Genomic DNA, 25,334 nt, shown 5'->3' with positions numbered 1-25,334 from the left:
CAACTGGAAGCTTCCTTTACAATAAGATTAGTTTTAAATTCTTTATTTCTTTCTAAGTTATTTTCCACTGTTCAATGTTAACTGTTTCAGATAATTTGTAAAATTCTGTTTATATCCTACAAACTGGTATAAAGCAGTGACTTACAAATTTTTTTTTTATTACTACCCAACACAAGAAATACATCATACATCATAACCTATTTATACATCCATGGAAAACTGAAACAAGAATTTCACAAATCATTATCTGCCCTTTCTACATGCTATACACTCTGTTGTTTTCTGTTCTCCTATACTCTTTTATTTATTTAAAAAAATGCTGGTCATTACTAACTAACTTCATCAACCATTAGCAGACCAATTAACTTGCAGTTGAAAATCACTGGACAGATTCTATCTGAAGAGGATATCAATAAAAACAACACACACTTAACATCTTATTACATTCAAACCCAAAGAACTCCTTTAGTGAAAAGTATGATATTCTGATTTAAGTCACTCTTTAAATTCTACTCAGTTTAACAGAGCAATTGGACAAACTTATACCAATCTCATTCTCAAAAGCAGATCTGTCACGGGTAAAAGCCTAGAGATGCCTTGAACAGAGGAAGTCTAGTTTATTGAGTGATTAAATAATTATAAAATTTAACTGCAACTAGTCTTCTATTTCAGGTTCCTTATATGTTCCTGCTTGCCACAGTGCCATCTTAGTCTTTTGGCCCACACTGCAGTCTCCCAGGACATCTCATTCTTTTCTCTGGCCTCAAGTGACCTTTTGATTTCTAAATTTTTATCGTGAGCCCAAACCTCCCTCTTGTGTTTTGGACTTCTATTTTTAACTACCTTCTAGACAACTTTTTTAATAAAGTCAATAGGTACTTTTAACTCAATATGTACCAAACTGAATTTATTATTTTTCCCACAGATCTGCTCTGCATCCTCTTTGTGACTACAGTCATTTTCAATCCAATTACCCAAGCTAGAAACTTAGGGATCACCTTCAATTTTTCCCCTTTCCTCCTCATATTAACTACAGACTACAGCCTACCTCTTTTACCTCTTAAACTTAACTGTTACAAATATTATTATTAGCAGAATTATTGCCAAAGTTGCTTAACTGGTCTTCCCATCACTAATCACCTCCCCCACTTTGCCCCATGGTGTTACCTTAAAATTTTACTGTTACTCCCACTACTTAAAATCCTACAGGTCTTATCACCAATAGCATAAAGCCTATACAGGCTTCAGTCAGAGTGTATAAAGCCCTTTCTGATCAAACTCCTGCCAATCTGTCCAGCTTTATCCCCCACTACTTTCTCACATAACTTGAACTCTCAATTGCCCAAAATGGATACAATCTTTCAAACTTCTATGTTCAAGACTCAGGAGCCTTCCCTACCCAACCTCCCTCCCCTTGCTGCGGCCTCACCCCACTCATCCTCCCAGAAAGTATGAAACTTTTCTCCTTTCTTCTTCCATTCTTTCTAGTCATTCTTCTATTACAGAAATTGTCCTATTGCTTTCCCACTTGATTGTAACTTCTGGGGGAAAATGATTCAGTGATTTTAGATTTCTCAAGCACTTAAAAAAATGTGCAATGATTATATGAACAAATGAATCCAGGACTGGGGTATATAGTTCCCTTCCTCTATGGGTTGTAAGACAAGGACAAAATTATGGAATGGTGAGTGGGCTCTAAGTGATACTTATTTGTTTCATAGTACTTACGATTTTTTTTAGAAACCATTTACCCAGGGGTGCCTGGGTGGCTCAGTCAGTTAAGTGTCTACCTTCAGTTCGGGTCATAATCTTGGGGTCCTGGGATCGAGGCCCGCATCAGGCTCTCTCCTCCTCCTTCTCCCTCTGTGCTCTCTCTCAAATAAATAAATAACATCTTTAAAAAAAAAAAAAAGAAACCATTTACCTGTTTCTTGCATTTTTATATTCTGTAGCTCTTGCTGGTGTATTTCCTGAAGTTCCTTTATCTTTTCCTCTTGGGCAGAAATAAGTTCCTCCTTAAGACTACAAAGAGCTTTATCTTTTTCATTTTCCATATATTCACGAACTTGATCCACATGTGTTGAATAAACCAGAGAGAGGCATATACGCTGAGCTTCCATCTGTAGCCTTAAATCATTCTTAAAAGTGAATGTATGTACACATTAGAACATTTTTAAATGATTTAAAATTTTAAAATAATTTAACTTCTATTTTTTACATATACTGACTACAAGGGGGAAATACGTGAAATTATAGTTTAAAACTTCTTGTAAGATAAGTCCAATTTTTTTCTCACTTCATTCTACTGCACTGATCTACCTATCTTTTCCAAGGAAAGTAGCACAATATTGTTATTACCTCAACGTTATGATAAATTTTGATATATGGTATAGCTTAGTATGGCCTCATCCGTGATTTTTGTTTAAAAATATTTTAAATATAGAGAAATGCAAAGAATAATGTAATAAACACTTACGTACTCATACCCCAATTTAACAAATACAATTATTTTGTCTTTTTTTTTTAAAGCTTTTGCACAGCAAAAGAAACAGTCAACAAAACCAAAAGACAACTGACAGAATGGGAGAAGATATTTGCAAATGACATATCAGATAAAGGGCTAGTATCCAAAATCTATTAAGAACTTATCAAATTCAACACCCAAAGAACAAATAATCCAATCAAGAAATGGCAGAAGACATGAACAGACATTTTTCCGAAGAAGACATCCAAATGGCCAACAGACACATGAAAAAGTGCTCAACATCACCCAGCATCAGGGAAATCCAAATCGAAACCTCAATGAGATACCACCTCACACCAGTCAGAAGGGCTAAAATTAACAAGTCAGGAAACGACAGATGTTGGCGGGGATGCAGAGAAAGGGGAACCCTCCTACACTGTTGGTGGTAATGCAAGCTGGTGCAGCCACTCTGGAAAACAGTATGGAGGTTCCTCAAAAAGTTGAAAATAGAGCTACCATACGATCCAGCAATTGCACTACTGGGTATTTACCCCAAAGATACAAATGTAGTGATCCGAAGGGGTACGTGCACCCCGATGTTTATAGCAGCAATGTCCACAATAGCCAAACTATGGAAAGAGCCAAGATGTCCATCGACAGATGAATGGATAAAGAAGATGTGGTATATATATACAATGGAATATTATGTAGCCATCAAAAGGAATGAGATCTTGCCATTTGCAACGACGTGGATGGAACTGGAGGATATTATGCTGAGCGAAATAAGTCAATCAGAAAAAGACATGTATCATATGATCTCACTGATATGAGGAATTCTTAATCTCAGGAAACAAGCTGAGGGTTGCTGGAGTGGTGGGGGGTAGGATGGATGGGTCGCTAAGTGACAGACATTGGGGAGGGTATGTGCTATGGTGAGCGCTGTGAATTGTGTAAGACTGTTGAATCACAGACCTGTACCTCTGAAACTAATACATTATCTGTTAAAAAAAAAAAATAGTAGGAAGGGAAAAATGAAGGGGGGGAAATTGGAGGGGGAGACGAACCATGAGAGACAATGGACTCTGAGAAACAAACTGAGGGTTCTAGAGGGGAGGGAAGGTGGGGGGATGGTTTAGCCTGGTGATGGGTATTAAAGAGGGCATGTATTGAATGGAGCACTGGGTGTTATACGCAAACAATGAATCATGGAACACTACATCAAAAACTAATGATGTGGGGCCCCTGGGTGGCTCAGTCGTTAAGCGTCTGCCTTCGGCTCAGGTCATGATCCCAGGTTCCTGGCATCGAGCCCCGCATCGGGCTCCCTGCTCAGCAGGAGGCCTGCTTCTCCCTCTCCCACTCCCCCTGCTTGTGTTCCCTCTCTCGCTGTGTCTTTCTCTGTCAAATAAATAAATAAAATTTTTAAAAAAACAAAAACAAAAACTAATGATGTAATATATGGCGATTAACATAACATAATAAAATTTAAAAAAATAAAATAAAATTGTACCATTAAAAAAATAAAAAAATATTTCAAATATAGAGAAATGCAAAGAATAATGTAATAAACACTTATGTACTCATACCCCAATTTAACAAATACAATTATTTTATCTTCTTTTTTTCCATTTCTCTCTACATACATGCTTGGTTTAGAAAGAAAATAAAATTTAATCCACTATGTTCCCATTCCTCCTTCCCCAGAGGCAAACATTATCACAAATTTGCAACAAGTCCATTGCATTTCTTATACTATCACTTTTCAGTACCTATAAACAGTACATTATATTTTATGTTTCTAAGAATTTACATAAATGGTGTAAAATGGTATTTATTTTGCAAATTGTTCTCATTCAAAATACTTCTGAGATCTATCCACGTAGATACAGATTATTTTAACTGCGGTATAGTATCTATGAATACATGAAAATTTGTCAACTTCCTTCTTGGAGATCAACTGGATTATTTCTAATTTTTTGATATTTCAGAAATACTGCGCTAAATTCTTACAGATATGTCCCTATTCAAATACACTAGTGTTTCCCTAGTAGAGTGGATCTCAAACTTTAGCTGGCATCAAAATAACCTGGAGTGCTTATTAAAACAGACTGCTGGGCCCTTCCCCCCAGAGTTTCTGGTTTAGGAAGTCTGGTGTGGTGCCCCCAAATTTGAATTTGGTTTCAAGTGCTGCTGATACTGCTAGTCAGGGACCATACTGAGAACCAACTAGAAATACAACTGCTGGGTCATAGGTAATATACATTAAATGTATTAAATTTTACCAAATTATGTTTTATATAATTGTGCCAATTTACATTGATATTAATGGCATATGTGAGTATTCATCTCCCCACTTTTTATTGTGGGACTCATTTTGCCTATCTGATGGGTATAAAATATTACCTTATTGTTATATCAATTTATAAGGGTGAAAGTATCCTTCCATGTTCATTAGCCAATTAGGTTGGTTGTAAGAGGAAAGTATTTTTTAGGGAGTCAGCATTATCTCTAAGCATATTTAGATTGCTCTGAGATGTTATTACTGTAGAAATTATCACTCGATTTCTTCTGTGAGCTTCCCTCTACACACACACACACTTTACTCCCCTCTCCACCGATAAGGGGGTTTGTCCTGGTAGTGACAACTGGGAAGGGACTGTTTACAAGTTTGCCTCCCTTTACTTTATATAAATTAATGTCAAGGAGAAGGCATCTGAACGTCAATGAAAATGTCTTTAGCGGAGAAAATAAAATTCTTACTGAGAAAATCTGACCATTTTGACAGCTTCAAATTCAGGTCCTCTGTCAATAATGTCTTTTTAAAAAAAAGAAGAAGAAGAATATAGCAGGAGGGGAAGAATGAAGGGGGGGAAATTGGAGGGGGAGAAGAACCATGAGAGACGATGGACTCTGAAAAACAAACTGAGGGTTCTAGAGGGGAGGGGGTTGGGAGGATGGGTTAGCCTGGTGGTGGGTATTGAGGAGGGCACGTTCTGCATGGAGCACTGGGTGTTATGCACAAACAATGAATCATGGAACACTATATCTAAAACTAATGATGTAATGTATGGGGATTAACATAACAATAAAAAAAATTAAAAAAAAAATAATGTCTTTTTAAAAAATCTAAACGATCTCTGGCATTTTTAGGAGTAATTAAATTAAAACCACATTAAGGTTTTGAAGACAATTTCAGATATTTAACAAAACATTAATAGTTATGCAATTTGAATTTTTAAACTCTATTTAGGTTATTAAAATGTAAAATATCTTTACATTTGATATAATATCATAAATGTGAATATACAGACAGTCCCCAACATATGGTGGTTTGACTTAGGATTTTTTGACTTTACAGTGTAAAGTGTAAAGGTGATACACACTCAGTAGAAACTATACTTCAAATTTTTAATTTTCATCTTTTTCTGGGCTACGTATGTGGTACGATACTCTCTCATGATGCTGGGCAGCAGCGGGAGCCACAGCCCCCAGTCAGCCACATGACCACGGGGACGACAAACAATAAATTTACAACCATTCTTCCCATTCAAGCATTGTTTTTTGCTTTCAGTATAGTATTCAATAAATTACATGAGATACTTAACACTTTATTATAAAATAGGCTCTGTGTTAGATGATTTTGCCCAACTATAGGCTAATGCAAGTGTTCTGAGCATGTTACTAGGTTAAGCTACGATGTTCAGTAGGTTAAGTGTATTAACTTCATTTTCAACTTAAGATATTTCACTTTACAATAGGTTTATTGTAATGTAACTTCATCCTAAGATCGGAATTTATTAGAAATAAAAAGAGAACATTTTTCCAAAGGCTTCCTACTGTATACAGAATAAAATCTCAACTTCTTACAAAGTCTGTAAGGCTCTCCAAGATCTTGTCTCTTCTTTCTTTTTCAAACTCTTTTTCTTTCACTCTCCTGCTTTCAAACTCAACTAAACACACCTTCATTCAGTTTCTCAAGCTCACCTATGTTTTCACAATTGCTCTAATTTGCATGTAGTAGGCTCCCTCTTAGTTTTTTAGATCTCAGTTCAAATGTCAATTCCTCCAAAAGACCTTTCCTGATCATCCTATAGAATGCTGGCACCACCACTACCCATCATTCTCTATCATGTTATCTGTTTTATTTTCTTTATAGGACTTATCACTACTTCTAACTACTCTACTCGTTCCCTTGTCTACTCTCTGCCTCCCTCACTAGAATATATTCCTGCTCTCAAAGAGAGCTCTCCTGCTCTCTTGCTTGCCAGTATAATCCTATACCTGGCTAGAGATTCAATAAATACCTGTTGCATAAATTAAGAAACAAAGTTTTACTTAGCAGCATTATACAAGATACCCAGTGGAATTTTCCAGTTATTTCTAATATCACTACCCAACAAATATAAATTGTCAAGAATGATTTATTATAACTCATTATATGCATTCTTTAGTTATAGTTAGAATTAATACTTTTTACCCCTTCAGCTTTACACAGTACTCTGAGAAAATTCTAGGACTTGAGATTTTTTTTTCGAGGAAATACAGCGTTGTAACTACTGAATAAGTAAGTATAAAGTACTGAAAAATTTAAGTGTTAATTTTTAGTTGTGGAATTTGGAAAATGCCAATATAAAACAAAATGCTGAAACCAAGCTTTGAAATTACAACAAAATATTACAAAGTAACTTTTTTAAAGTTCAGATTCTCAACGAAGTTATTGAAACTCTTGCCTTTCCAAAGAAAGTGAAACCATTCCTATGTTTTTATTTCCTTAACAGAATATATAACATAAATTAACTGAAAGAAAGGCAACAGTGTTTAAGAAAAAATAGATAAAAGCAGTGATAGCTGGGATGCCTGGGTGGCTCTGTCAAAGCGTCTGCCTTTGGCTCAGGTCATGATCCCAGGGTCCTGGGATGGGGTCTCGCATCGGGCTCCCTGCTCAGTAGGGAGCCTGTTTCTCCCTCTGCCTGCCACTCCCCCTGCTTGTGTTCACTCGTGCTCTCTCTCTGACAAATAAATATAAAACATATTAAAAAAAAAAAAAGCAATGATAGCTGATAGGCCCAAATGAGAATTACATTATAGGGTTCAATTTTCATTCTCTTATATGTGTTTTAGGTAGATGAAAACATTTTTTGTAAGCATTGTACATTTTCACTATGCTTTAGCATCTATATAAGTAAGTAAACATACCTGTTCTGATTTAAGTACACTAAGTTCCCACTGAAGTTTATCATTTCTACTTGGTTCAGTTGTCCCAAGTGATGATCCATTTGTCACTAATGGCAAATGATCCAAAAACAACTGTTCTTGCTTGCCTTCTTTTCCAACAGTCTTATTTTCAAAAGGAATTTTATCTTCCTCCATTATTTTTGATTCTTCAACAAAATCTTTATTTATTTTAGAAACTAACTCTCCAGAATCCTTGCCTGTCATAGTCACACCACCATCTTTTAAAGAGACTAACTGAGCATCACACACATTTACATTTTCTGTCCGTTTATGGTTAATGATGATTTCTAGCTCTCTACATCTCAATAAAACTTGCTCTTTCTCTTGCTTTAAAGACTTCACTTCTTCACTCAGAAAACTAATCTCACCATGTTTCTGTTTTAATTGTTCAGAAAGATCAGACAATCTCTCCGCCAGTTCTAACTTTTCTCGCTTGGTTACCTCAAGTTTTTCCATAAGTTCTGTTGTATCTTTCTCAACAACCTCACTGGTTTCCAATGGTTCTCCTATGAAAGTTTTGTCATCATCAAAGACTGAACTTTTCATTTTTACCATAGTTGGATTTATTCTTTGCAAATGATGAAGCTCTTCACTAAGTGTTTTAAGCTTACTTTTATACTCTACTTCTTGTTTGTTTTTGCTGTCTTCTAAGTCAGTTTTTACCTTGAGAAGGCAAGCATAGTCCTCCTGTAACTCCTGATAGTTAACTTCAAAATTTTTTTCAGCAAATGAAAAAGTGTTCCTTTGCCTTTCAATCTCTTCAGTTAGCTGAATACATTGTTTTTTGAGGTCCTTGTTTTCCTCTGTAAGTATTTCTATTTCTTTTTGCCAGTTACAGTCTTGGGATTTGGACTTAATGGAGTCTATGAAAATTAATCTTTCTTCTTGGTTAACAGGAGTATACATTTTCAACATGTCTTCAAGGGCTTTCTTTTCATCTTTAAGAGTGCTATTCTCTGCTTCAAGTTGTGTAAATTTTTCTTGAAGGTTATCCTCTTTTTCCTTTATTTGTTTCTCCAATAATTCAGTTTTAAGTTGTAATTCTTGAACTTCTTGTTCAAGTGTACCCTTTTCCTTTTCTTCTTGCCTGAGTATTTCAATTTCTTTTTGAAGTTCATTGATTTGAAGAGTCATTTCTTCTGATTTTGAATTCACAAGGGACTGCTGTAAATCTTTTAGCTTTGAAATTTCCAAAATTAATTGATTCTGCTTAGTTATCAAACTGTCTTTTTCAAACTGCATGGTTTCTATCTTTTGACTCATTTCATTCTGTAAGCCATCTATCTGCTGTTTATAATGAATGCCTAAATTATCTTTTAGTTTCTCAATATTTATTCGATGTTCGATTTCTAAATCTTCTTTCAGTTTGGAAAGTTCTTCTTCATGACTAAACAGAAGCTGTGTCCTCAACCTCTCTAATTCAGCTTCTTGCGATTCAGCCATTCTGTCTAATACAGCATTCTTTTCCCTTTCTAACATTTCAAGTTTTATCTTGTAATTTGTAACTTCTGCTTCATGTTTTAATTCTAGTTCTTTTCTGGATTCAGATGCAGAAACAATCTCAGCTTTCAAATCTTCCACTGTACTAAGGGATTTGTGTGCTTCACTGAGTTTACTTTCTTGTTCAGCTATTGTCTGTCTAGCTCTCTGAATTTGTTCCCTTGAAAAGCTCAATTCTTCAAAAAGGTCTTCAAGCTGTCTCTGTAGAGCAGACTTTTCTCCTGAAATTATTCCTAGTTCTTCCTTGAGTTTTTCTTTTTGAGAGTTAGTATCTTGCAATTTTACATTCAGTTCATTTATTGCCATATTCATTAACGTTATTTGATCTTCGTTAACTGTAATACTTGGATATGATCTTAAAGCATTCTCCATTTCTCCCTTATGTCGTATTTTAAGTTCATCTACCTGTGACATGTGCTGTTTCATTAACTCCTGTTTCATCTGAACTATCTGCTGCCCATACATCTCATCCAGCTCTGCCCGGAGCTGTTCTAACTTTCTTTGTGTTTCTTGTTCCATTCTTTGGAGAATATCAGTTTCAAATTGGCTATCTTTATGATTTTTCTTCTGAAGTTCCTCAACTGTCCCCATTAATTGTTTTATTTCTTCAGAACACTGTCTTTCTTTTTGCTTGGAATTAGTCAGCTCTAATTTCATATTTTTAATTTCTTGGTTCTTTTGTACAACCTGTTCTTGTAATTCTTCTAGTAATTTATCAGCAGCTGTGACTTTATCCATTAGCTCTAGAGTTTTTCTTTCATCTTCTATTATTTTTGTATTTAATTCTTCAATGATTGTATCCTTTTCCCGTATTTCTTTATTTGAGCTTTCTACTTTTTTGTCTTGTTCCTTTAGAAAGAAAAAATGAAAATACATAAAAATGGCATTTTTAGTTCCTGGCAACTTAGACTGCTAAACGCAATACCAAAAGACTGAGAGAAGTCTGGTTTTGTTTTGTTCATAATTCTACAAAAAGTAACTGCAAGGCTTGCCCCTTAATTTTTCCCAAGTCAATGAGACAAGACTTGTGTACCCAACACTATTTGTGAGAAACACTACAGCAGTGTTGGTCTTCTTGGAAGAAAGAAATTCTAACACGGCTATGGTTAAAAACATTAATTTCAAAATTAGTAGGATTAAAATGTCTAGACCATTACATTTTCATCTTTCTTAATAACTGGTGAACATTCTAAGAACTTAATATTTTCTGCAGCTATAGTACTGTGTACTCTTTATAATTCCAGAAGAAAGTCTTAAATACATCTCAAGATTCTTTCCATGTATTCTAGTGACTTGAAGGTGTTAGATGGGCAAGTGCTATGAAAAGACTAAAACAACAAAACAGGTTCCTATGGGTCTGCCTTAACTTCATTCCTGTGGCTAAGTAAATCAGAAATTTGGGGATATCCAACGCGTAAGTGGCTAAACCTCAAACAACATGCAAGACAACTATACCATTTAAGGCACATCAACTTGATCCTAGACTTTGGGCTTGAACAGAAATTTGAAAGCGGGACAGATATTTTCTTCCAGTTCTGACTTGGGCCTCTATTTTGGAACTGTATGTAAGCCTAAATCGAGGACATAGGCCAAGGCACATCTGTAACAACAATCATTCTTAAGAGTGTTATAGCATAGCAGAGTCAAGCAGAAGCCCTAGAAACCAAGTTTTGACTCTGTTATTTAGTTGCCTAAATAGTTCAGGGCTGAGGTCCCAAGTACAAAGAAAGTACAATCCACTGAGTGGAACAGAATATAAGTAGGTAAGTAAAATCACCTTACTGAGACAGGAGTTCCAGGTTAAGAGGACTTAAAGGCACCTTGGATGAATGTATTCACATACCTAAAGAAAAAATGTCAAAGCCTAGAGAAAGGAAAGCCTCAGAGGGTTGGCAGTACTCATTTCAGCAGTGTCCGGGGAAGAGAACCAAGGTACCTTAAGACTGAAAATTCTGATCCTCTGGGAAAACCATATCTAATGTACAAAGCAATGTAAGGCGTTGTAGCAAACAGAATTTAAGAATTTTAATCCACAAGCATGACTTTCCTACTGTGAGATGATATATCAAGTTATCATAGCCTAATACTACAGAACATTTGACTCCAATATCCTCTGATCTCACGCTCACTAATAAACAACTTCCTATTATTATTATCTAGCTTTTCAAATTCATTTGCCCATGGAAAGAAAGTAAAATCCAATGAACTTGAAGTATACAGGTCCCTGTGGTAATTATTTCTCACTATAAATTAATAATCTTATATTCAAGGTTTAAACATTAGACTCTTCAACTTGAAAAATCTGAGCTTATCTCTGAGATAGCTCAAGTCTCAGTTGATAGAAGATAAAAACCAGACTTCTCAGCCTACAAGTCAAAGGCCAGATTCTGCACTATATAAATTAACTAAGGTAATGAATGTCATTCTGTGAAGCCTCTTGAGCAAAATCCTATCAGCATTTTTCTTGGTATCACATATTCCATCCAATGTCACCATAAGTTATTACCAAGTGCTGAGCCTTCTGACTTTAATTTCTGTACTACGATATGACGTTTAAATCAGTTTAATCTCTTAAATCTCAGTGTTTTCATCTGTAAAATAAATGTAGTATTTCTTCTCTCTGTCACGGAATATGTTTGAAGCTAAAAGAAAATAAATATATTAATGTGTTTTATGCTCACTGTGCTATGTACAAATGTAATACATTTAAATACTAGAAAGTATCTATAAGGAATTTGGAACCTATAAAAAAGTAAAATTAGTTCAGGAGGTCAACTTCAGTTGAATTATTAAGTAAGTAGTTAGTCTTGAAATGTTAACACTGTTATAAAATCTGTAATACCTCTATTTCCTGATTTTCAATTGCAGGGAGGAACCCTCATAAAACACTTAATTCAAAACTGTCCAACATGTGATATAACTGCAAACAACAATTCTTCATTCAACTATTAAATAATACAATTTCATGGCTCAGTTTTCTTAGTACTGTTTATTTCAAAATATACGGTTTTAAACCATTTATTTTGTGTTGCAAAAGACAGCTCTGCGATCGAAGATAAAATCCCTCTATTTTTGGAAACAGACCTGAGGGAGTGGGGAGTAACAGACTTCCTGCCTGTGACCACTCTACCATGGGAAGTTCTGAGGATTAGGGGCAACGAGAATGAGGCTGGAATCAAGTGGTGTCTAGGGAACCACGACAGTTTCAACTATGACCCTAATGCTCTAGTCCCTCAGCTGTGCTATGGAACTACTACTCAGGGGGATTCATGCAAAGTAAAAAAAAAAGGAGAAGTTTATATATATATATATATAACAAAGAAGAGACTGATGATAACAAGTATTCTGCTAACATTCAAATAAACAAAGGTAATTCCCCCTATGAAAATGAATTATTTAAATTTTAAATACTTTCAAATAATACTGCCTACTGAATATAATAAATACAACAAAATCCAACTTAAAGGCTCTTCTAACTAAGGCCTAGACTATTTACACTTCCTCCTGTAAAGACTCACTTTCAAAAACTATTTCTAGGTTAAACTATTTTTTGCTACCTAGACATTTTTTAACATGTTTCAGCCTGAATCTTTATATATACTACAACCTCTATCTAAAATGTCCTTTCCTAAGTCAAGCAGAGAAAGTCAATTATCATACGGTTTCACTTATTTGTGGAACATAAGGAATAGCATGGAGGACATTAGGAGAAGGAAGGGAAAAATGAAGGGGGGAAATCGGAGGGGGATACAAACCATGAGAGACTATGGACTCCGAGAAACAAACTGAGGGTGTTAGAGGGGAGGGGTGGGGGATGGGTTAGCCCGGTGATGGGTATTAAGGAGGGTACCTACTGCATGGAGCACTGGGTGTTATATGAAAACAATGTATCATGGATCACTACCTCAAAAACTAATGATGTACTGTATGGTGACAAACAAAACAAAAACAAAACAAAACAAAACAAGAAAAGAAAATATCCTTTCCTATCTATCAGCTCAGATTCATAATATATTTGCTTATTTACCAAATGAATATTGATTAGCTGCTAATGTGCCACACATAAGCCTACTGCTGAGAAAACAAAACATAATTATAGAGAAATTATTCCAACCTACAGACTGGCCTCAAATATCATCTCCCCCTAAAGCCTACTCTGAGTGACTTCCCTTATGAAGCCAGACCTACTCAAAACACTTTTTACCTACACTTACCCTTGTTTTGTGCTATCTTGTGTACATGCCCTATTAAACCATGAGGTTCAGCGAAGAAAGGGCACATTTTAGGCATCATTATCTTTTGCAAGGGCCTGGTACAAAATAGGTGTTCTGTAAACATCTATCTAATGATTTTTAAATTATCTTGGTTGTAAAGCATACCGTTTCATAATTTCAGTAGCTTAAATTTGTATGTTTCCTATTTTTGTAAGAGTATGGTCTCTGGAATCAGACTACCTAGGTTTGAAACCTGGTTCTGCCGACTATTACCTGTGTGATTAGGCAATTTACCTCACCTTGCTTTGGCTTGATCTCTTCATCTGTAAAATGGGAGTGATGGCAGAAATCTCTGTCTCATAAGGTTATTACAATGATTCAATGAGTTAATATGTGTAAGATGCTTTGAATATTGCCTAGCACCAGGTAAACAAAAATAAATGCTAGCTAATAATTTTATTATTATCCAAACAATATTCTTGTCTTGGTTATTTTTCAACTTCTTGCAGAAGAACTTACTAAGTTGTAAAAAGTACCATATTATATGTACAGTCTGTCCTTATTATTCACAGATTCCCTTCTTGCAAATCCATCTTCTTGCTAAAATTTATTTGTAACCCCCAAATCAATACTCACAGTCATTTGCAGAAATGCACAGAGCAGCAAAAAAATTGAGTTGCTGGATATGCATGCTTCCAAAGCTGACATCAAACAAGGCAACTACACTTGACTTTATGTTTTCGCTCATTAGGAGAGCATGGATGGAGAAGAAGAGGATGGAGACAATAGGGGGCAGTGCAGTATAGCACAAGAAATATGGTTCTGGGCCAGCTATATGGGTTTGAATCACAACTGACAAGTGTCAGTAGGGCAGGCTCAGGCAAGTCACTTAACACTTGTAAACCTCATTTTCTCTTTTGAAAAATAAACAAAATATAATCTACCAGGATGAGCTGTTTTTAGGATTTAAGATTATAATCTATGAGATATGTTATGTGTGTATGTATGTATATATGTAAATATAGTCCCTAGGATATATGTGTGCATGTATATAAACACATACATGCATATATATGTATGTACATATAAACAAATATAAACATATGAAATATATACATTTCCCTTTTTTTCCCCTATGAGCATATATTGTTAAGTAAGTGTTCCAAGCAACTTTATAAAACATAACTACTATAAATAGAGACTCTACTGTAGTTTTTTCTAATTAAAATCCATAAAATTTCATTTTGTCATGAAAATATTTTCAGAATTTCATAACCACTGCTAAAATGAGTAGAAATACCTTTAGGTGAAAAAAAAAAAAAAGAATGGAAATTCTGTTTACAAATTTAGATTCTCCTGAGAACTCACTTTAACATGGCTGATCACTTCCAAAGGAACTCAGTAATGAATTTTTATTCATTTAAACTATTATTGTGAGACTCCCAATTGCTTTTGAAAGAAGTTGTTTTGCATACTTAAAGAGCTTTTCTTAAACGAAATTCTGTAATTCATATACATAACAAAAAGGATAAACAGTTGTATAAAACACTTCAATTATAAAGCTGTTATACACTGGCTGACTTCCTTAAAATAAACATACCATTTCATATGCTCTAATTTTCTCTTGCAAGAAACTAATTTGCATTTTGAAGTCTTCTTTCTTTTTTTGATAATCTTCTAATAAATGGTCTTGTTCTTCCAGCTGTTGCTGATGAGTGAGGATCTGTTGTTTTGCTTGTAATAAATCTGCAGCTGTGCTACTGTGAGTGCTGTTTCTTAGAGTTTCACTAGCCTGTAACTTGAAAACAGAAAGAAACCTCCAAGTTAAATTCTGTGAACAGATTGCACTAAGGAAGAGATACTTTTGGGGTATTACTCGGCCCACAATTGCTCTCTGGGAAATCTGCTAGATTCATAGGCTTGAAACTCCAGTAAACATGCTGCCATGGCTTATCAGATGATCGTGGGCACATTATCCAAGCCGAACCAATAAGATTATCTTTCCCATCATAAAGCAGAGAAAGTCTAGTGACATAGCTAAGACTAAGGCAGACATACAGAAAGAGACGGGGCCTAAAAGACAGTACTTCCTGGATTCCAAATGACTTTCCAGTTTGTGATTCTAATCCCTTTCAGAAGTCTGGTTGTATTTTCACTTGAATTCTGTAAGATAAGCCTGTATTCTTATATTAAATTCCTCCCTTTTAAATTATTTTCTGTACTTGCCATCAGAAACTTTAATACCATTAGATTCTTACGGCTCTGATTAAAGATAAATGGAACACATTCTGTCTAGCTACTATTTTAGAAACTAAAATAAAATCATAGCAGAGTTGGCAAAAGGTAGGATGTGACTACATGTTAATTTCTGCAAAAATCCACCCAATCAGACTTAAAAGATTTTGCAGGCTTTCAATATATAGACAAGGAAGAAGTACAGAGAAAATACATCAAGGAACCACACAAGAACTAAGAGTTAAACTCTTGGTTATCATAACAACAGGCATTCACATATTTCCAACATGATACATAATAAGCAAATGCATTTTAAACAAACTTAAATTTGTTCTGAAAATTAGAGCACTTTAAAAAAATTCATTACTAAAAATCTAATAAATTTTGCTCTATTAGTAATACTTACATGTTGGAACTGAATCTGTAATTTTTGACTTTGTTCTGTCAACTCTAAGAATTCTCTCATTGTCTCATCCTTTTCTCTCCTTGCTTGTTGTAAATTAGCAGTGAGCTGGGTTATGATGCCATCTCTTTGCTTAATGGCAGCTTCAAATTCTTGTAACTAAAAGACATCAGTGAAAATAAAAAGTGCCAGACTTATTTTTTAAACAAAACTGATTATTACTATAGGTAACTATTCTTCAAAAATATAATATTCAAAATGCACTGACAGAATTATGATAATTTGTAAGTAACCTTAACCATTTTTGTCTGTAACTGAAAGATTAGCTTGCAGAAATTGGTTTTACTTCCAAATCAACTTAAAAAAAATTACTAGGTTTAACTTCTCCATTTATCTGCTTCCAGAAGGACAAGTGCCTTTATATTTAGGGATGCCCCAATCTGTTCGTAGGCAACATCATCATAGACATATTCAATTCTCACTTGTTTCTGGAGAGGCCAAAACTAAAATGTATTCTGTCCTCCTCATCAATGGCCTTTTTCACCTTGTTTTCATAACTGACTTCCACAAACAACAGATGTCATTCTAACCACAAGCGCTTACTTCTATAAGGACTCGCTGACATTTTTAATGAGTTTAGGTCCTCATATTCTGATGTGGTTTGCACCATAATTTTCTCTCAGTCTGATTACAAAAACACCAGAAGTGATTTCTGCCTAGCTATCTCATAAAAGATTAAGCAAAGTTGTTTGCGATATGTGTAAGGACAAATATGATGAGATGACTTAAGTTACTATTTAAAAACCTCATCTTTAAAGACCGTACATACACTATCATTCAAATTTCCTATTTTCGTCTCAGTAACAAAACAAAAGCCACATAACATACCTGCTGCAGTCCATCAGTCCCGTAGGTGGCTCTCATTTCTTCTAGTTCTCTGTTCAGCTCTTCAATTTCATGCTGTTTACCAGCCAATTCATTTTCCATCATCTCTAGGTGGGTCTGATTGTACTGTGCTCCATGTTCAGAATAAGAATCATCAGCACCAAATTCTTCCTCCTAAATCAATCCAAGATTTTTAATAATTCATACTAACAACATTCCTCAGGAAGAGGGATTTAAACACTGAATTCCATAGCAAAATCCACTTTAAAATATCACTTATCACCTGAGAGTTTACTGGAATGACAACCTACTTTGTTATTATTGTGATATACACCTTAAAAGCAAAAACAAGATACCGCAAAATCTGTCACAATTGAACTTTTATAACAAAATGTGGCTAATTTTGGTTTGTTAAACATTAAAAGCATTTAGAAATCACACACAGAAAGAAGTACATGCAGGAAAAAGCTCTGTTAGTAAGCCAGATGGTTTTAAATAGTATAAAACATTAGTATCGTGAGTAGTTTTAAATACTGTACCCTTAATAAATTTGTAGGCTTTTCTGTTCTCACCACAAAACTGCAACCATTTACCTGTACAAAAACAATTTCCTGATATATTATGATTTTAGACAGAATTTTATTTAAAGCTAACAATTATATTTCTGCTAACTATATTCATGCATCTCTTATGCATAGGGAAAATGCCTCATTGGCAAAAATAGACAAAATGATTAAATTTAAATCTATAAAAGACATTATGATCATTTCAAATACCAAAGATTCCCAAAACATTTGAGTGCTAACAATGCAGAAGACATGGTACTATACATTTTTGTTTAAGTGAATTGAAGTTCTAAGTGCAGTTTCTATTTTGACTTCAGAGGGGTAATTATAAACCTCAAGTTACTAAATCCTCTTCTACAAAATCCTGCCTTATAATCATTTAAATAACTGTTTTTTGATTAAGCTCTATTCATTTTAAAGTAAAATTGTTTACTGGTGCAAATTCACTAAAGGTTGGTAATCAGGTCAAGAAGTATGAGATGACTAGGTGAGGAACAGTCCCCCACCTTTCCCTGGGGGAAATGACAGCCATGCCAACCCTGACTGATGTAGAGATTTTCCATAACATATGTTTGCCTCTCTCTATCACAAACACTTGACGATGGGAGGAAGAAGGATGACAGTATATGTCTCCTGGGTTGACCTGGTGGGAGATTAATTTCAGACCAATTAATCTATTTAACAAACCCTTCCTTCCCCCAACAGTGCACAAAAAAAACTTCACTTCTGCTTACATCTTAATTATTCATAATTCTACGTTAACAGAATCCAAGATAATAAAGTTTGTACTGTTGGAATACATAGACTAGAATATCCCAGAGTTAGGATATGGACTACATCTTTTTATTTTTTCTTTATTTTATTTTTTCTGATTAATTGAATGTTTATTTTTTATTGTTATGTTAATCACCATACATTACACCATTAGTTTTAGATGTATGGACTACATCTTTTTAAAAGTGAAGATACTGGGGCGCCTGGCTTGCTCAGTCAGTAGAGCATGCGACTTGATCTCGGGGTCATGAGTTCAAGCCCACCCCACTTTGGGTGTGGAGCCTACTTAAAATTTAAAAAAAAAAAAAAAAAAAAAGAGTTTTGTAACAGAGTTTGATTCCTTTGTTTTTTTTCCTAAGGATAATTTCTGAAAAATAAAGTTAAAAAAAAAAATTAATCTTTATGGCAACACAATATTACAATTTGTGAAAACTATCAGAAGACAGGAGTACTAACTCTATTAAGATTATTATTATCAAGTCACTTGAAATAACTTTCCAATTAAATCCTCCTAAATTTCAATTAGCTTTTCTTGATTCTGAAATGAAGCAGTTTGATAAGCATCTACTAAAATTTTTACAGTTATAGTATAATGAAATGGATTTTATGAATATTTTCAAATATATTAAGCAAGGATACACCTTTAAGTGGAGATGATACAAGTCATCAGTTTATAATGACTGTATCTAACACATTATATAGCCAAAGTTCAGCTTAATTTTTCTCTAACTTAATCAAAATTACACTCTTATGTATTGGCTTCTTAAAATACATGACCATTTTCAAGACTTAATTACATGTTATTATAACAAACATAAAAATCATTATTAAAAATTTTTTAAATACTATGTAAATAGGTAATAAAAAATTATTCACCAGGACTAAACTAATATAAACTATATTCTGAAGTTAGAAGAGAAATACTCAGCAGAATACTAGGATCATTAATAGTTAGCATTATTCTATTTTTTTAATGAAGATAATTACTTTATTGATAGCTAAAGGGTACAGCATTCATCCCTTCTTACATTAATCTTCTAACACTATACCAGGTAAACCTTAATATGAAAGTAAATTAATAACCTGAAACAGGAAGATTAGATTGATAAACTCAGGTGAAGAAAAGCCTTTCTCTTAATGTCCTTTTTTTACTGTGGCATTTGTCAAAGTTATTTAACCATTAGGCTGTACTAATATATTCTTTCTGAATTCACAGATATATTCAATCTGTATGGAGAACATGAAGACTTGGGAAAGTATAAGTAAGGTACATTTTCAATTTTAAAATGTTCTGTAGAGGTAAGTATCATCTCATAAAGATACTGCTATTCAGAAAGAATCAGAGGAAGATAATTTTTATAACCATAAAATGGCCTTTACACCAAAACCTTTTCCTTTCAGTGGATGTTAGTTTAAAAGCATAGAAGACTAACTCACTATTAATATCTTATCCTATTATACTTAATGTGGTACTATTTACATTAAAAATATTAATAATGGATATCCCTATCAAAATACCATCAACTTTTTTCAAAGAAATGGAACAAATAATCCTAAAATTTGTATGGATATTTTAATAAAATAATCTGATGGTTCAAAACAGTTCATGAAAATTATAGTTCAATGTGACTCATGGAATTGGAGCCAAGTAACTAATGAGGTTAAGATCATCCATTTAAAGTCAAAGTTGATTATCAAATACCACACTGTACACCTTAAATATATACAATTTTTAATTGTCAATTATACCTCAACAGAGCTGAGGCAGGGAGTGAGAAAAAATGAGGTGAGGTTAAAAAAAAAATCAAAGTTAAAAGACTAAGTTTATATAACTTTATGGCTAAAGGCTATGTCTCCCACTCCAGCTAGTCATTTCATAAATATCATGAATCATACAAATAACTTGGTTAAAAAGCACTAAATAATCACATGAAATCCAAAATGAGAGTATCTGCCCTGCTGTCACTTCATCTTTCCATACTTAACAAAGCATATTTATTTACCTGTCATGTGTCTAGGTTGCCTCCAGCATTTGCAACTTTCTCCAAATAACCCTGCTCAAAGGGTATCAATAAAAATATTTCATGTACATAGAGCATTTTGGATATGAAATGTCCCTTCATGGAAGACTGAACAGATTAGGTATAATTTAATTTGTAAGAAGGGCATTTTTTACTCAGTCTGATTCCTCTGGTATACGTAACTGGGTATATTCATACAGAAGAGATCTTACTAGGGGCGCCTGGGTGGCTCAGTCGTTAAGTGGCTGCCTTCGGTTCAGGTCATGATCCCAGGGTCCTGGGATCGAGCCCCGCATCGGGCTCCCTGCTTGGCGGGAAGCCTGCTTCTCCCTCTCCCACTCCCCCTGCTTGTGTTCCCTCTCTTGCTGTGTCTCTCTCTGTCAAATAAATAAAATCTTAAAAAAAAAAAAAAGAAGAAGAAGAGATCTTACTAGGTAACATAGGTATCACAGGATATTATCATCTAATTCTTTCTAGGCCTGAATCCATTATTCAATCCAATGAGAATACCAGCCAAAGAAGTCAAGAAAATTAAGTGCATACCATAAAATTTCCAATCTAAGTTCTAAGTAACTAATCAGGATCTGAAATTCTTTTGAGAATAATTTGTTAAAAGAATTCTCATCACACACTTCATTTACTTAGTGTGAAGATAAAGCATATTTCTACTGAAGAGCAGTAAAAAAAACCCCAAACTTTGATTATCTTTTTTATACAAAACACCATACTAAATATTATCAAATATAACCCTCACAACTACACTGTGAAGATCTCACTGTTTTACAGGTGAAAAACCGTATATCAGAGTTGAAGTGATGGGCCCAGGTTGATACACCTTGGGGGTGATGAGGCTGAAATTTGAGCACAAAGCTCCAAAGCTCCTGTTCTTTTTTATTACCTTATTTCCCTACATACCAGAAAAATGACAGCGATATTTTAAAAACATACAAGATAATTATGTGGCCTACAATTCAAAACTGTAATTCTGAAATTTTAAAAATGCTCCAATGCAAACAAGAGCAGCCAACATTATTAAACTTTGCAAATCTGGCATTTGTAATGAAGTTATAATCTATGTATCTCCTACAAAGGAATTTCCTTTGGCAGGGAGGGTGTGATACTAAGAGATAATTCCTTAAAATTTCCAATACGAAAATCATAACAGGGTGAGATTTATTCCTCAATTTACAAATTTAGCTTACTAATGATTCTTCTGCCTCCTGAAAAGGTAACTGTGGCTTAGAAGTCCCCCTTCATTCTAGCTCAGTCAAACCAGTTTTTTTTTTTTTTTAATAACATAATGTATTATTTGTTTCAGGGGTACAGGTCTGTGATTCATCAGTCTTACACAATTCACAGTGCTCACCATAGCACATAACCTCCCCAATGTCCATCACCCAGCCACCCCATCCCTCCCCACCCCACCCCTCCAGCAACCCTCAGTTTGTTTCCTGAGATTAAGAGTCTCTTATGGTTTGTCTCCCTCTCTGGTTTCATCTTGTTTCATTTTTGCCTCCCTTCACCTATGATCCCGTCTTGTTTCTCAAATTCCATATACAAGTGAGATCATATGACAACTGTCTTTCTCTGATTGACTTATTTCACTCAGCACAATACCCTCTAGTTCCAGCCACGTCGTTGCAAATGGCAAGATTTCGGGGGTTTTTTGATGGCTGCATCGTGTGTGTGTGTGTGTGTGTGTACACACCACATCTTCTTTATCCATTCGTTGATGGACATCTTGGCTCTTTCCAGTTTGGCTACTGTGGACATTGCTGCTATAAACATCAGGGTGCACATTCCCCTTCAGATCACTACATTTGTATCTTTGGGGTAAATACCCAGTAGTGCAATTGCTGGGTTGTAGGGTAGCTCTATTTTCAACTTTTTGAGGAACCTCCATACTGTTTTCCAGAGTGGCTGGCACCAGCCTGCGTTCCCACCACCAGTGTACGAGGATTCCCCTTTCTCCGCATCCTCGCCAACATCTGTCGTTTCCTGACTTGTTAATTTTAGCCCTTCTGACTGGTGTGAGGTGGTATCTCATTGAGGTTTTGATTTGGATTTCCCTGATGCCGAGCGATGTTGAGCACTTTTTCATGTGTCTGTTGGCCATTTGGATGTCTTCTTTGCAGAAATGTCTGTTCATGTCTTCTGCCCATTTCTCGATCGGATTATTTGTTCTTTTGGTGTTGAGTTTGATTAAGTTCTTTATAGATTTTGGATACTAGCCCTTTATCTGATACGTCATTTGCAAATATCTTCTCCCATTCTGTCGGTTGTCTTTTGATTTTGTTGACTGTTTCCTTTGCTGTGCAAAAGCTTTTTATCTTGATGAAGTCCCAACAGTTCATTTTTGCTCTTGCTTCCTTTGCCTTTGGCAAAGTCAAACCAGTTTTAACATCATTAACAGGAATAGCGAAAGGTTCAAAACTAGCCCAGAGTATCACGGATTCAACCAGCCCCCATATTAGCAATCTTAATGAGACATTTTCAAACATTTCACAATCAATTTTTCTACTGTTTTCCTACGGACAAAGAGAATATATGACTTCGTCACAGTATAATTCATCATGAATCCAGGCCCAAAATATATAATATCACAAAGGTTATGATCAAATCAGGTCTATCTGTCATTTCATAAATATCTTTTTTCAGTGTAATCTTCTAAGTAACTGTTTTTTCCAATTATAAATCAGTTAATCAATTTAGTTTTTGTGATCTCCAGTAAAAAGAAAAAGTATCAAAGGATAGGTCACATAGTAAAAAGAAGTATCTTTCCTGAAACTTTTGTTTGGGAAAAAAAATACATATGTATGTATAGATATATATTTATTCATGTACACAATCATTCATGTATATAACAATAAAACATATATGGATTACATATGCAAATATGTAGAAATTACACACATATACATGTAGTAGAGATTTCTTGTTCAACCATGGTCAACATACTCTAACTTTTAACTGTAGGAATTATATTTAAATATTACTTGTACCTTATTTCAAAACACATCAGATTTACTAGGTATCATAGATAGTTTCAATACATTCTTCTGGACCTCATAATTCCCACCAGTTTTATAGTTTAAAAAAATCTAGGCAAAAAATAACTTATTGTAATAAGACTTTTCAATATTACTGTTTTCAAAAAGAGAACTTGAAATCACAATCTTTTGATGTCCTTACCTTTCAAATCTGTATTAAGAAAAATTAAAGTTACTCTCTTATCCCAAAGTGAGAAAATGGCTATATAATTTTAACCAAATTTCAAAGGCATATATGAGATGGTCTGATCTATAGCCACTTGGCTTGTAAAAAAATTCACCTTACTGTAAAGAAAAAAAGGCACTTTGTGCAATCCTGGGGTATCCCAAAGACATAGGGAGTTTAGGCATAAAAACACCTGAAACTTTCAATCAAGAAAGACAAACTATAAGAATTATGGCGTTAGAAAGAGAGAGAGAAGACTTCCGAGTAGGAGGGTCCTGAGCTCACCTCTCCCCACGAACACACCAAGGCTGCCACTACATATACTGCAACTCACTGAGAACGACCTGAAGACTAGCAGAACAGCTCTTCCACAGCTAAAGATAGAAAGAAAAAGCCACATCGAGAAGGGTAGGAGGGGCAGAGATGCAATCAGAAACTAAACCTCCCATGCGGCAACCCACAAGCAAGAGAGATATCACAGGTGTGAAGGTCCTCCTTGAGGAGCAAGGGTTAAGCTTAAGCCCCACATTGGGCACCCCTCTTCCTGTCGATCTGCACTGGGAATATGAGCCTCCATAAGTATCTGGATTTAAATCAGCTTAACTCTGGGAGAGTGGAGGGCTATAAGAAACCAATACTCCACTCTTAAAAAGGCCAGTCAGTGTACACCAGCACCTACTCAGAGACCCAGCCCAGAGGTAGCAGTTTGAAAAGCGCCTGGACTATATTATGTGATGCAGATTTATTAATTTTAGGGCTTGTGCCACAGGGGCAAGGATCTGCAGAACTTTCTCTGGGAATGGAAGTGCTGGCAGGCACTATTTTTCTTGCCCTCCTTCAGCCCAGCTGGCTTGACACTGGTGGGCCCCCATTCGGACACTCTTCCTAGCACCACTCACCCTGCCCTGATGTTCCCCTGCAGAATCATTCTAACCAACCCGACTGCCCTGGCAAGGGCCCTTCCGAAGTGACTCCTGCTCTAGGGAGTCCCACCCACCTGCATGCCCATGACCGTGGACACCGAGCCCCCCAGCCAAGTCACACTGCATCCTAACTCCACCCACCAGCATACCTGAAGCAGCTACAGCCAGGCCTCTTAGCCAGCCATGTTGGGGCCAGCCCTACCCACCAGTGTATCCACAGCAGTTGCAGCCCAGTCACTATGTACAGATGACATGATACTATATATAAAAACTCTAAAGACTCCACTAAGAAACTTTAGAACTAATAAATGAATTTAGTAAAGTTGCAGGACACAAAATTAATATACAGAAATCTGTTGCATTTCTATACATTAATAATAAACTAGCAGAGAAATTAAGAAAATCCCATTTACAATTTTATCAAAAAGAATAAAGTATCTAGGAATAAAGTTAACCAAGGAGGTGAAAGACCCGTACTCTGAAAACTATAAGACACTGATGAAAGAAACCAAAGATGACACAAATAAAGGGAAAGATATACCATGTTCATGGGTTGAAAGAATTAATATTGTTAGAATATCCATACTACTCAAAGCAATCTACAAATTCAATGCAATCCCTATCAAAATACCAATAGCATTTTTCACAGAACTAGGACAAATAATCTTAAAATTTGTATGGAACCACAAAAGACCCCAAATACCCAAAGTAATCTTGAGAAAGAACAAAGTTGGAGGGAACACAGTCCCAGATTTCAAACCATACTACAAAGCTACTGTAATCAAAACAGTATGGTACTGGCACACAAATGGACACATAAATCAATGGAACAGAACTGAGAGCCTAGGAAAAAACCCATGTTTATATGGTAACTAATCTATGACAAAGGAAGCAAAAA

The 25,334-nt window shown here is 35.1% G+C and overlaps 1 protein-coding gene across 3 annotated transcripts in view; it reads right to left on the bottom strand.

Annotated features, from left to right (window-relative positions):
• AKAP9 (A-kinase anchoring protein 9) overlaps window positions 1-25,334 on the bottom strand; it is a 197,807-nt gene that overhangs the window by 99,184 nt on the left and 73,289 nt on the right. For all 3 annotated transcript variants that reach the window (XM_078059240.1, XM_078059241.1, XM_036113321.2), the window contains 6 exons: window positions 17,476-17,529; window positions 16,940-17,110; window positions 16,055-16,210; window positions 15,014-15,211; window positions 7,661-10,048; window positions 1,925-2,138 (listed from right to left, as the gene is read on the bottom strand). In XM_078059240.1, the coding sequence (XP_077915366.1) occupies window positions 1,925-2,138; window positions 7,661-10,048; window positions 15,014-15,211; window positions 16,055-16,210; window positions 16,940-17,110; window positions 17,476-17,529 (3,181 nt within the window). The remainder of the gene's footprint in view (window positions 1-1,924; window positions 2,139-7,660; window positions 10,049-15,013; window positions 15,212-16,054; window positions 16,211-16,939; window positions 17,111-17,475; window positions 17,530-25,334) is intronic.

This window comes from Halichoerus grypus, chromosome 12 (genome assembly GCF_964656455.1).
Source record: "Halichoerus grypus chromosome 12, mHalGry1.hap1.1, whole genome shotgun sequence".
Taxonomy (NCBI): domain Eukaryota; kingdom Metazoa; phylum Chordata; class Mammalia; order Carnivora; family Phocidae; genus Halichoerus; species Halichoerus grypus.
The sequence above is the reverse complement of the archived record's forward strand: the minus strand, read 5'-3'. Positions and strand labels throughout refer to the sequence as shown.